General features: G+C 39.6%; 1 protein-coding gene across 2 annotated transcripts in view; it reads right to left on the reverse strand.

Annotated features, from left to right (window-relative positions):
* Positions 1 to 533: 533 nt before the first annotated feature.
* Positions 534 to 13863, reverse strand: part of Ptchd4 (patched domain containing 4) — a 176906-nt gene continuing 163576 nt past the window's right edge. Inside the window, exon 3 of one of the 2 annotated variants that reach the window (XM_028766780.1) lies at positions 534 to 2703. In XM_028766780.1, the coding sequence (XP_028622613.1) occupies positions 1070 to 2703 (1634 nt within the window). In that variant the 3' untranslated portion in view covers positions 534 to 1069. The remainder of the gene's footprint in view (positions 2704 to 13863) is intronic. The other variant, XM_028766779.1, reaches the window with a different exon arrangement.

Below are 13863 nucleotides of genomic sequence, written 5' to 3' on the forward strand. Positions count from 1 at the left end.
AGTAACATTCTCCAACATGAATAGCAGCCTTAGTCCTTGAAAGTACACAGCAGACCGAGTACCTGGTATTTCATTATTTCTTTCCATCTCCCACATACACTGTGTACACTTACATATGTTTGCAAAAACAATGTGCTTAAAGTTTTCATTTTCAGGTGGGTAAGATATCCAAAAGCAGCCATGCTGGCCTTCCAAATACACAGAAATGTTAAAAGCTAATGACAAGCTATCTCAACTATTTTAGATTTTAAACATTTGTTCACATGCTAATTAACTCAAATACCTTTTGGGGTTTTGTGAAGTCATCCCAAAAATAAGATCTCAGTGACCAACAACATGATATATAGAATTTAATGGATTCAAATTTCTGTTTCGTTATCACACAGTTGATAATACTCTTGCTATCTAGTCAGTTGAGTTGATTTCAAGTGGCCATTTATATATTGTGTACCATCCCTAATGAGGTTATTTGACTCATCCCTAATGAGCTGATTTGACTTTTAGAGAAAGGCAGCTTATCTGCAAATGGACACCTTCTTTCACCCAAACACCAATGCACACAAAAGACAAATATAAGTATATGTATACTTATATGTACACACAACGTGGATTGAGTGGTCCGGTCCTTTGGTTTAGACATGTACTTCCCATGTGCATAGGTTTCCTTTGATTGACCTGTTCAAAAAGCAAACATGAAGTGACATGGCAATTTAGACATTACCTCTGTCTTTCCCCCTATCTGGAGACCACCTATTCTCTCTTCTCCATTTCTTCACAGACTGTGTTGATCTTTTAGCCTTTTATCTTAACACAGCAATCCATTCAATCCTCAGAAAAGCTCTAAGATCAATGTTTGGAAAATTATCTCTCATGGAGTACAAGGTTAAAAGGAACTTCACCGCCTTTTATTATCTCTTTCCCCGAAAGAAGTAGACCCTTGGATGCATCATGAATAACACATTCTTGATCTGACTTGCCTTGTTACCCCTGGCCAGCCCAAGCAGCTGAGGTCTGAGCCTTACTAGCCCTGCATCATTGTGCAACACTGGAAAAGAAAAAGTCTCCACCCTCAGACGGTGGTGACGTGATCAGGGTTCTCTTGGATTTCTATGCATTCAATTTCCTCTCTCTCCTTTCGTTTAGCACGTTTCTTTTTCTTGTGGTGCTTTTTGGAAGGAGGAAAAAAGGTTAGAAACACAGGTAAGATAACAAAACAGTGCAGAAGCGTGCAACCCCCGGTCAGCAGCAAGCATTTGAACAGTGTGAAGGTCAGGTTTGAAGGCACAAAGAGGAGGGGGACCAACCCAATAAGAAAAGAAGTAATGTTCTGCAAAATGGCTGTCCCATGCTCTTGCAGGGAGCTTTTTATACATTGTGTTCTGGTGTGCTCGGTTGCTAATACAAATGTGTAAAGCAGTGGTGCACAGTGGTCAATGGCAAAATTTAAAGTGTAGATAAGGCACAAGATAGAAATGCAATCCATGTCGACATTCCACAATGTCATTAAGCCCAGAACGCCCAGCTCAATTGAGGTGACGCTAAGAATTAGCCAGAAGTTTCCCAGAGGATGGATCACTAGGAAGAAAGTCAGGATTAACACCAGGAGGACTCCAAAGCCTGAAATCAGAACAGGCACAGTGACTGACAAACTGTAATGGTCTGTGAAAACAAAGGAAGGGTTAAACACGATGAACCGGATACTCTTTGAGAGAGACAGGGGCCTCAACTTGTCCAGAACTTCTATGACTTCCTTCTGCTTGTCCCTGCTAGTCCTGGCCACCAGATATAAGCGAGAAGCGATGATATTGTTTTCATCCCCAGCTCTGGAGAAAATGATATCATTCCGAAAGTGTTGGAATTCTGGCTTTTTTAAAAATGAGCTTTGTAGGACACTGATGAAGTCGGTCTTGTTATTGGCACTGATGTTGCTCGCTTTCAGAAACTGATAATACTGTTCTACCCAGGACACTGCAGTGAATCCACTACAGAGCCTCTGCAGATCCTCTTGAACACTGCTGTTCCAGTACTCCAGGGGTTCATAGACGTAGAATCCTATTACAGGGCTGTAGTTGCTGAAATATTTTTGCTGAACCATGGCATAGGAAACACTTGGGGAGTCACTGGCTAGTAGGTTGATGATGCTGGCTCCATCACTGATCTGCAAGCACCCCATAAAGGAGAAAGAGGCATAAATGAGATACAGGATGACCACAAATGGCTTCACATAGATATTGGTAATCCACTCATTGTAATGTTCTCGGAGGAAGTGCTGAATGAAATGATGCTGGTAGGGGTTTGTCTCATGATGGGATGTCTGTTGGTGACCATCACTCATTACTGTCTGGAACCACACAGGCTTGCGGTCCAGGTATTCTGCAGAAGGGATCTTACAGCAAAAGATGCTGTGATATCGATTTTGCTCAAGTTGTCCAGCAAAGACCAGGCAAGAGCCAAAGAAAGAGAAAATGTAGAAGTAGTTCAAAAGAATAGAGACACACATATTCTGACAGAAGATCTTCACTGCCTCTATGTTTGTGAAGGGGCTGGCACCCATACCAAATGTGATGAAGTACAGGGAACTGGTCATGGTGTAGGTGACCATCACATCAGAATAGGCATCTGCTACTCTGTCTTTGAAGGGCAAATTCTCTTTGGTTCTCCGCCATCCAGACAGAAGCTCAAATACTCCTTTAGTTCCATGACCTAATGTTAAGAGAAAGAAAAAGAACAGTTACTTTTATTTCCTTCTATGATTCAAGTGGACTTCATATAGATTATTGATACTAAATATACATATTCTACTCTTCAGAGTAGTGTGTTTCTCTTATTAGCAACTCAGAGGAAATAAATATTTGGTCCCTGTTTACATTCGAGAAAAGGCTGGATTTATTGATACTGTATGTGAAATTAAATACTTATTAGTTATTTTTTTTACCTGAAAAGTAGTAAACATAATGCAGTATCCACATTTCTCCCTGCATGCACAGTCTTCCTAAATTAACCATAAGCAGTCCAGAACAGAAGCTGTCACCTACATCTTAAGTAGCAATGCCCATGTGTGGCTAACTAATCCACAGTCCTTTTAAATGAATTCATGTGTTGATTTATAGAATTACAGGATGATATTAAATAGTTGATGATTGTTACATAGTTGTGATAACACAGTCATCACCAATTCATAAGGTTTCTTTAGGTCATTTTTCTCTTTGTTGTGGGTGCATGGGTGGGTGCAGGTACATGTGCGAGCTTAAGGATGACGTCAGGGATCCTCTTTCATAGTTCTTTTAACCTTATTCTTTTGAGGCAGAATGTCTTAATCAAACCCAGAGGACACCAGTGAGGCAAGTCTTGCTAGCCAGTCTATCCTAGAGATCCCCTCTCTACCTTCTACTGCTAGATCATAGGTGTGCTGCTATGCCCACCTGGCACTTAAGAAGGTTCTGAGGATCTTCTTGCTTGAGCATCAGGCACTTTACCCACTGAGCCATCTTCTGAGACCCCTCTTAAGAATTCAAATGTAAATTAAAAAATTAAGTGTGTTCATGTGTGTGTGTGGTGAACAGAGGCATTGTATGCCCTGGAGCTGGAGTTACAAGTGGTTGTGAGCCACAACATGTGGGTCCTTGGAACTAAACTTGAGTCTTCTGCAAGAGCATTATGTTCTTTTAACTACAGAGCCATCTTTCCAGCCCCAGGAGTTTTATTAGTAGACACTGGATGCAAGTGAAAAACACTTTCCTAGGTCACATAAAAGACCTCCAGGCCTAGAGATCACCTAGAGATCATGCAAATACTTCTTGGCTCCTTAGAAGCTTTTGTTTCCATGGTAACTGAACAAAAACCTTTGTTTCATGTATGTGGACGAAGAATTCTTTTCTCTAACAAAATTTTGTGCACCCTTTTAATATATATATTGTATATAAGGCTAAATAGGCAAAGGGCTTAGTCAACAAATATTTCTTGAAAATAAGGTATGTGCTCTCAGCTCTGTTTGGTCATTTTCAAGAAACTGATAGGTTTTAAGAAAGAATCACTTCCTTACTGGCAAAAGAAGAAAGCAAAGATACTAGACTATATTTATAACTTTCCCCTTTTCATCCACTTCCTTGAATTTGATCTGTCAATCATCACAGAGAATATATGAACTATTCACTTTGTGAGTGGGTAGAAATCTTCATAAATTAGGTTTTTCTTGTTGTAGGCATAGAAATCCCAAACATGAACTGTTCTTATAAGCAGATACAAGCTGTGTTTGGGTTGTTCTCTAAGAAATGCATTAGACAACAATCATATTTAAGGATAGAGAATGACCTAGTTCACAAAAATCTGGACAAGGGACTTTGTATGTTATCTAGATACTGGAGTTAATTAAGAGCTCCATACACTATTCAGCTCATAGTGCTTTAATGAAGACATTGCAATTGCTGTAGTCTCTTCTAAGTGCTCTGGGTTTGTATTGATGGTCAATTTTGTGACTTGATCCCAAGCATTCATTTCCTTCCTTCTTTTTATTTGAGACTTATTTTTCAACTAGGGTGTTTTTATTTTATGGCACAGAGCCAGAAAGTTGAGTGTAACTGGAAATCAGCCAAGGGGACAATTGGAAAATCAAAAGGTGTTTTATTCTGAACAGCCTTATGGGTTCATGTGGAAGAGCCGTAGGTTACCTCCTAAAGACATGTGTGAGTTTGTTAGATGTAGTTTGACTCTCCCCAAAACAGTAGTGCTTTGTGGCAGACTGAGGATGTACAGCTTTTAAAATGGCAAGCTAATGAGTCATGTTTCATGAATTTATTTAATGATTAGTGTGTATAATGTAAGTAGATATGATGTTAATCTTTGATGTTTCAAAGCACGTTGGCTCTCTTTGGGGAACTGTTATTAATTATTGGCTACTACTAAAAGAAATTAAGCAACAGAGTTCTTACCTCAAATATAAAGCCTTTGGTGTCTTTTCTGAGTCTCCTGTCAGGAAAGATGTTACCCTAACAAGTAGAAAGGGTTATGAAAACTGCAGATGCGTAAAAGGCAGGCTTAAAAATATTTTTTGAGGCAATTATCTATTACTTCACACATATAATTATAAGCTGAACACTGGTGTTATTGAAAAAAACGTAATGAAACAAACAACAATGATTGTTCATTCATGTCTTCTGTAAGATTCATTGACCAAGAGGAAGTCTTTCTTACTCTCTTGACAATATAATCTATTATGATAGTGGTTAGGGTCATTGAAATAAGACTTTAATTAGAGCACCTCTCTTTGGAAATGAGGACATTAGTTTTCTCTGTAGTCACTAGGGAGGGAAAAGCCACAGAGTGCTGAGGCTAAATTTGGCTTGCCTTTGCTAATGGTCATTTTAATGGAGCATTAGGTATCCTATGTAGGACAGGGTTTATGCTTTATGTAGTACAAAAGCCTCTATGTGTGGCACAATGCTGATGGTTCTGTTAGCTTTATGTATTCATTTTAAATGTATTAGAGCATGAAAATATAATCTCTGGACATAGCATGGTTTATTTAATTCATAGGTATTGTGTAGGTATTTTACAGGGGTGTTTATATGAAACTCACTCTTCTGATTCTTACACAATTTGGTCATTTCTTAGCAGCTCAAATTAATTGGCTGCCCCAGCAACAGTTGCTTATTCATGGGTTCACAAATACGGCCATGAGCAATCTCTTCTCAGGTTTGGCCATCCTCTTTTCTGCATCTCTCATTGCTTCCTGTGTTCATTAGTCTGTTCAAGGTCAGCTCAGTCCTCTTTTTCTCAAAGCCATATCTGAAGGTCACAGTTATACTGACACTTGTCTGTTTCCTAAAATCTTATCTGACTAATTATCCTCTTATTTAAGTCCCTACCCACAAACCAATTTGCTATGGACCAAAAATTTCTCTTGGTAAGTTCTATTCTGGTGATTGTGCATATTATTGAAAGTTAGGGGATGAATTGTATGTTACTTTGATTCAGAAAAGATTATTATTTTTATACAGAATATATTTGATCATTAAAGATATCTAGAGCATACCCATTAACATCTTTTATTTTTGAGACAGGGTCTTATGTAGCAAATGCTGGCTACAACTCTCTATATGGCCAAGGATGACCTTGAACTCTCAGATTCCTGTTATCACTTCTATAGTGCTGTAACTTGCCTCATGAATCACTATTTAGTGCTGGGAATCAAACCCAGTGCCTCATTAGTGTTAGACAGGAACTACCCACTGAGTTATAACTCCAGCCCATTTAACTCTTACCAAATGAATAAACTGAATTCTTGACTATAGATAAGCCCTCAAACATATTTTTATTATACATTCTAAAAAGTAATGTATATTATCATACTGGTATAAATTCTATCCAGAAGAAATGCAAACTGTTTAATGCTCTACAATCTGATATACATCTACCTGGGGCTTTTAAATAAGCCAACACATATGATATAAAGGCGAACAACAAACAATCTTTCTCAAAATGTAAGTTGGCTAAGGCCATTTTGACCTACATGATGCTCAGAGGGCCATCACAACTTTTAAATACCTGTTTTCAAAGTAGGAAACTAAGCCAGGTGGTGGTGGCGCACGCCTTTAATCCCAGCACTTGGGAGGCAGAGGCAGGCGGATTTCTGAGTTTGAGGCCAGCCTGGTCTACAGAGTGGGTTCCAGGACAGCCAGGGCTACACAGAGAAACCCTGTCTCGAAAAACCAAAAAAAAAAAAAAAGTAGGAAACTATATATACAAAGAAATAGTGTCACTATGATGAAACCATTAGTATTTCTGTAAAAAACAAAGATGCAGGAACAAAATCAAGAAGATAATAGTTTAAAGTGATATGGGGGTAGATATTACTCCTAGTGTAAATCCTTGAGAAAATATAATATATGGAAACAGCCTGAATACACTGGGTCTTTGGAGAAATGCACACACATGTGTATGTATATGTATGTATGTGTTTGTGTGTGTGTGTATTTTGTAGAATGTGTTATCATAAAAGTATGTGTGTGCATGTGCATGTGTGTATTACCCTTATGACAACTCAAGAACCCATCCAGTTTTTATGTTTAAAATAAACTGTTTAAACCAACAGGCAGCTGCATACATGAACTCACAGAAGATGTGACAGCATGCACAAGACCTGTGCAAGCCCAAGCTGGACCAAATCCTAGAATGTAGAGGAGAGCTGGACATCCATGTCTGTTCCTAGCTGAGGAGATATTGGCAATTGTTTTCTGCTAAGACAGTGTCAGTTTCCCTAAGAGTCCTTGGTGAGTTGACTGTGCTCCAAAGGAAGACCACACACTCAATAATATTTGGGTAGTGCACATAGGCTTTGATGGTGGAAAAAGGACACACAGCAGAGTGAGAAGAGAAGTGGATATGAATCTTGGAAGAGGTGGGGGACTGAGAGGAAATATGACCAAAACACACTGTATTAAATTTTCATTGAGGTATTAAATAATGTAAGTAGAACTTATTACAAGGAGACATGAGTACTTTGTAAAGATTTTGTTTGTTTAATGTCAGGATTTACTGGTTCTAAAACTATTAACACTTCTGTCTGAGTAATACTTTGTTTTGGAGACTGTCATAAACATTGTAGGAAGTCTAGTTTTATTCCTTTACCCAACGGTTCTCAATAGTATAGCCAGAGTCATGGTAATAATTTCTCCAGACATTAATAAATATGCTTTCGGAACAAAACTTCCCTTGATTGAGAATTACTGGTTTACATTGAGAATTACTGGTTTACATTGAGAATTACTGAAAGAAAAGTATGCACACACATCCCTGCTTATGAATCACCCTTTCTAGATCATAAAATAGGATACATTTCCAGTGAAAATTTCTAAAGACGTAGTGATGGTTTATAATGTATTTTGTACCCTACAACACAGAAAACTTCTATTAACTATTTAGAATATTTATTTGTGCCTCATAACTATTTTTTAAATTTATTTTTGCATCTTTAACTCTGTAAGCTATTCATCTACATAGAACTGGTATCTTATAAAAGTTAAGTTAGGATTTGACATTATTTATTCTTGTTGACCTCTTGATCTGTCTAGCAGGTCTGTTAACCATGGACATCCCATTTCCTTAAAACCGTGGTATGTTTTGTTTCATGCTCTCCATTAGTCTCTACTTTAGTGCTACAACAGTTCTTTAAAAACTTCCAACTTCCTCTTCTGCTTATATAATCTAATCAGTTCTTATTCCTTATCATTCTATCTTTACTTTGAAAGTCCTCACATTTCAAATGTCACCCCAAAGCCCAAGGCACTATAATCTCAGATGAAGATCTATGGAACAAATATAGGTGAGACTTGCCTCATTACATGATGGCCTGAACTTTGAATAATTACTTTTTCTTTTTTTTGCTACTCCAGTCCAGTTTGTCTTACTTTCCCAGTAAAGTCATCATCTTTACCGAAGGCCATAGTTAATTTTAGGAATAACTTCAATGAAAGTCCTGACTAATTAGAAAACACCCATTATGCAGTATGTGTGTAAGAGAAGGGAGAGGGGGCGGAAACAGAGACAGAGAATGAGAGAGAGAGACAGAGAGACAGGAGACAGATACACACACACACACACACACACACAGACACACACGGGGTGGAGAGAGAGAGAGAGAGAGAGAGAGAGAGAGAGGAGACAGATACACAGAGAGAGACAGATACACACAGAGAGACAGATACACAGAGAGAGAGAGGAAGGAGAAGAGGGAGAGATGGGGAGGAGGAGGGAGCGAGAGGGAGGAGAGGTAGAGGGAGAGAGATCGTCATTAACTTGATATGATCTTCACCTGGTAATAAAGTCTCAAGGAGGAATTGTCTATGCCAAGTTGGCCTGTGAGGGATTATTCTCATATTATTCTCATTATGTCAATTGACGTAGAAGGACCTTCCAACTATAGGAGGCAACAATCCTTGGGCTTGGGGTCCTGTGCTGTGTGAGTAGAAAAAATGAGGTAAGCACAAGCATGCATGCATTTATTCTCTCTCCACTCCTGTGGATATAATCTAAGACTTTCAAGTTCCTGCCTTGACTTTCACACAATGATGGATTGGATGTGACTTCAAACTGTAGACCGATAACCCTTTTTGTTCTTAAAGTTGCTTTTGCCTGGGTGTTTATCACAGCAACAGGAAACAAAACTAAGACAATACATGTGCATAAAATTGTGATTATTTTTCTCTCATCAGACGTCGGTCTGTTTGCAAATTATTAATAATGTCAAAATAAATTTCAGCCAATGCTGGCAGACTTTGATCATAATTATTTTGAATTATCTTAGTACACATTTGCAAGGCACATTGGTATAATATAATAAGCAACCCATTTGGCCAACAATGAATGATTGACTTTTCCTTTGGCAACACTTCATGGAAGACTCTTAGAAACAGAAGACTCTTAGAGTTGAGTAGAGGAGGAATGGGGAGAATAATTTGAGGAGGGAGATGAATGGAAACAGCAGATTTGCATTTACATATGTATTCAATGTCCTGAAAGTCTTAAAGGATATTGTTCTGAACACTTTTTCTAAGTGGAAACAAATAGAAGTATATGTAAAGTTGACCACTTGGGTCATATTTTTGGTCTTATCAGTGAAAGAGTGCTAAAGCAAACATTTCAATATTTAAAAAATAGCTATTATGATGTGAATATGAAATCCTCACCCTATGCTTACATGTTTGAATACTCACCCCTAGCTGCTGGTAGTACTTTGGAAGGGTTTAGAATCTTTGGGAGATGCAGTCTTCCTGGACGATGTAAGTAAGGAGATGGGCCTTTATAGTTGGTAGCCTGGTCCTACTTCCTGTCTGGTGTCTACTTCCTGAGTGCTGATGTGATGTGACTGGATGCCTCATACATGTACAGCAATAACTTCTCTACCATAATGAACTGTATCCCACCTTAAACTGTAAGCCTAGATGAATCTTTCTTTTGTTAAGTTGCTTCTTGTTAGATATTTAGTGACAGCAATGAGAGAAGCAAGAAAAACAGTTACCAAACAAAGCTGATTTCAGTCTTCAATGAGATGGGGATGAGAACTATACAGTCTCACCTGAACCTCAAGTAAACACTCCCCAAGAAACTATGATTGCATATCATATTGATGGAGTAAAGCATAAAATGCCTTTTCTCCAAAACAATATTATTCTCTTGTAAATCTAAGATATCTTTTACAGATGCCATTTTTGAGAAGAATATTTTTATTTTATGTGTATGAATGTTTTCCATGCCCGTGGAATATGTGTGCTTATGGTCCACCTAGGCAAAAAGAAGTTGTTAAAGCCCTTAGAACTGGAGCTGTAAAAGATTATGAGCTGTCATGTGAGTGGGTCCTCTTTGAGAGCAGTCTATGCTTTTAAACAGTGAGCAATATCACTAGCTGTTATATATGACATTTTTATCCCAAGACAATCTCTTCAGACCCAACCAATTAAATGAAAATAATTTTAATAGGAGTTCACTTTGATTGGATCAACAATATTACTATTCTCTATATGATATGTTTTAGAAAGCACCTTCTGTATGTTTCTATTTATTTTAATTATTGGTGGATTTAGAATTCTCTACGTTTGCCTTGGAAAGGTTGGTATGTTGAGCTCCCTTCTTTCTTGAACATGTTGAACTCTGAGCAGGGCATGAGAACATCACACCTACATCAGAGACATGAAACCAGAAGTTGAAAACAATACAAGTTACTATAATATGCTTTAAACAAAACGTTGCACTCTTCCTTAGCAGTTATTTCTGCATTGGTTAGCTTTTGACTGTTTTTGTTAACTTGATGCAAACCTAGACCTAACTGGTAAGAGGGGAGAAAAGTTTTCCATAGATTGGCTGTGATGAAGTACTGTCTTGATTAATAATGAAAGCAATTGCTATGATAGGTCCAGTTCACAGGAAAGAGGTGCCACATTTGGGCCCAAAGCCATAGATGACAAAAGAAGGCAGGCCAAGGAACCCATGAGGAGCTACCCAGAAAACTGAGTTATATCATGGATCCTGCTTTAGCTATTGCCTCCAGGTTCCTGCTTTGAGTTATACCCTGACTTCCCTCAGTGATGGAGTATCACTTGAGACTTGTAGGATGATATAAACCCTTTGCTCTCTAAGTTGCTTTGTTCATGGTATTTTATCACAACAATGGGAAACTTAACCATGACAGCTATTCTTTCAATAATTAAGCTTGTAAGAATTCACGTCTAAGCATACATAGAAAAATAACATTTTATTTCATATTGAGGTTAAAATTGTAACATCCTGATGTCAAAGAAAATAAGTGAAAGATGAATGAAAGGATAAAACCCCAATTAAAACAGCCAAGCAGCTGAGAAAATGTAGATAATTTATGACCGTTTTGAGTTATTTTACTTACTAGGTATTACGTGGGACAACATTTACTTGTTCTTTCCTTTAATTGGTGATTCTGTTTCTGCCTTTAAAAACCACTTTTATTGATTCTTTGTGAGTTTCATATCATGTTCCCCAATCCTCCTCACCTCCCTGTCTCTTCATATCTACTCTCTGCAGTGAGACTTTTGGTGTCTTTAAAGACACAAGAATGTTTTGGGAATGTTTCTGTTGTAATCCCAGGTGTGGGATATGGGGCTTCAGACTGTCCACAGCAGCAGAGTATGATTTACCTCGTGCTCTAGCAGGGGCATGATTTTGCCAGCTTCAAATTGTCTCTGTAAGTGTGTGTCCTTTGGAATTCTGTGTCCATACAGAGGGTATGTAAATGTGAGAGCACCTAGAGTGGCTGTGGCTGCTGCTCCTCCTCCTGCTGTTGCTGTTTGCTGGCTATTGGTTGGTCGGAGACAACTTGAAGATGAAGGCCAAACTTGCCCCAAGGAACTCAACGTCCCTAATCAGTAGGAAGTAGTCTAACAATATTGATGCACCCCTTTTCCTCTCTATCTGAGGAACCAAAATTTTTGGGTTCAGACTCCATTTTAGAACACCTGAACTAAATTTAAACTCATGTAAACTAACAGGCTGTTATCTAGCTGCAGTTTCCAAGTTATCCCCCAACCCCCAACAAAACCTGAACCTAGATTCAGTTACCCCCAACAAGACCCATGTTTCCAGGTTATTCTTCTCCAAACAAACGCAGCATTTACCACCAGTTTCCAGGTTAATTTCCAACAAATCTACACCTCCAGGTTACAAGCCCACCCCCTGCCTAACAACCACCAACTAGGAAGAAAGCAGACCTTTGGCTCCCAGCACCAGCCAATTATGCTAAAGGCCACAGTAGCATCCAAATTAGATGCTTGTTAGGCTAGAAACACTCATCCCTCACTTGCTGCTTTCTATAAAACCTTGTCCTGGTGAGTGTTTGGCACCTTTTCTCTACCAGAACCATCCTGCAGGGCCATCAGTGAGTTAAGCCAGAACTATCTTTAATAAAGACCCTGGTATGATTCCATCAGATTGGCTCCTGACTAGTCTTTTGGGGTTTACAAACACTTCCTTGGTAGTACATATTCTTTCTCTCCTATGCAGTATTGGGAGGTTGGAAAGGTCAAAGGTGGAGTGGTGTGGTAGAAAAAGGGAACCCCTAAAGTAGCCATAAATCCAGCTATAACTCTCTGTCCTTGCAACCGCCTCATACCTGCCCCACGATAAAATAAATAAATCAACAAAACAAAACAAAGCATAGAGAACATCTTGCCAAGGAAGCTATATCACAGTGTGTCCCACAGTATACCATTTTTGTCCCCACATCTTTACTGGCAAATGTTCATTGCAATGAGTCACTGGTCTGGCTCAGAGCCTCTGATTTCTGCTACACCATCAATACTGGATCCTCAGAAGGATTCCTCTTGGATATCCTGTTGTTGCCCTGTGTCATAGATATCCTGAAGCTTTGGACTTGCAGAACTGGCCCATTCCCATGTTCTAGCAGTTCATAGAAGAGTTAGATTGTGGGATGGGCCAACTCAGAGACCTGGATCTGGGCTTGGGTGGTAGCTGAGTTGGTCAGCCTTCTAACTCTCTTGCACTGACATGACGAGGGTAAGCTCTCTAGCACTACCCAGCTAGGTCACACCAGGATCAGCCAGCAAGGGGTAGGGCAGCTTTCCCATTCTCATGCCCTCGGGGCTGGCTCACCTGCCCCAACAGCACCAGAGCCAGCTCTACTGTGCTTTGGCCAGTTGAGGTACAGGGCCCACTCTGTAGGCAGTGAAGGGCTGGGCCAATTTTTTTGGTATCATGTCCTTCCTTGAGGCCTGCTCTCCCATACCTCCACTGTGAGGGCTAGCTCTACTGGGCTGCATAGGTGAGGTACAGAGCCTGCTCTCCCAAGTGCTGAAGCCAATGAAGGGTAGGGTCAACTCTGCACAGCCCTTGAACATCTATGTACATGGTCTTAGGTGGCTGCTCAGACCAGGGAAATCCACATGATCTTTAGTGGTAATATGAGCCACAGACATTGACATAAACCCCTGTTGCTGCACGTCCACGACCCATACATGACTCTTAGTGGCAACACAGGCTGAGACTTCACTAGGACCTTAGGTGCTAGAGGTGGCTACTCACAACAGGTTGTTCCTCTCCACCCTCGAGTTTCCAGCTCTATTTTTTTTCCTAATGCTTAAACTGTTCATCTGTCCACCACATTGTAGTGGCTCCCGTCTACCCAGATTGGGAATTCAACACTGCTACAGATAAAGAGAGACTCTAAGTCTTACCACCAGTCTCTGTTAGCAGGTCTCAAAGTAGCTGTAAGACAGCCCACCAATTTGGCTGAAGAGAAATGACATATTAGTCATAGAAATGAAGAAAGTGCCCTTCCGCCCCTGCCTGGTCCTCTGGGCTGGAGCAGACACAGAGTCGGTCTGC

This window comes from Grammomys surdaster, unplaced genomic scaffold (assembly GCF_004785775.1).
Source record: "Grammomys surdaster isolate TR1022 unplaced genomic scaffold, NIH_TR_1.0 169, whole genome shotgun sequence".
Taxonomy (NCBI): Eukaryota; Metazoa; Chordata; class Mammalia; order Rodentia; family Muridae; genus Grammomys; species Grammomys surdaster.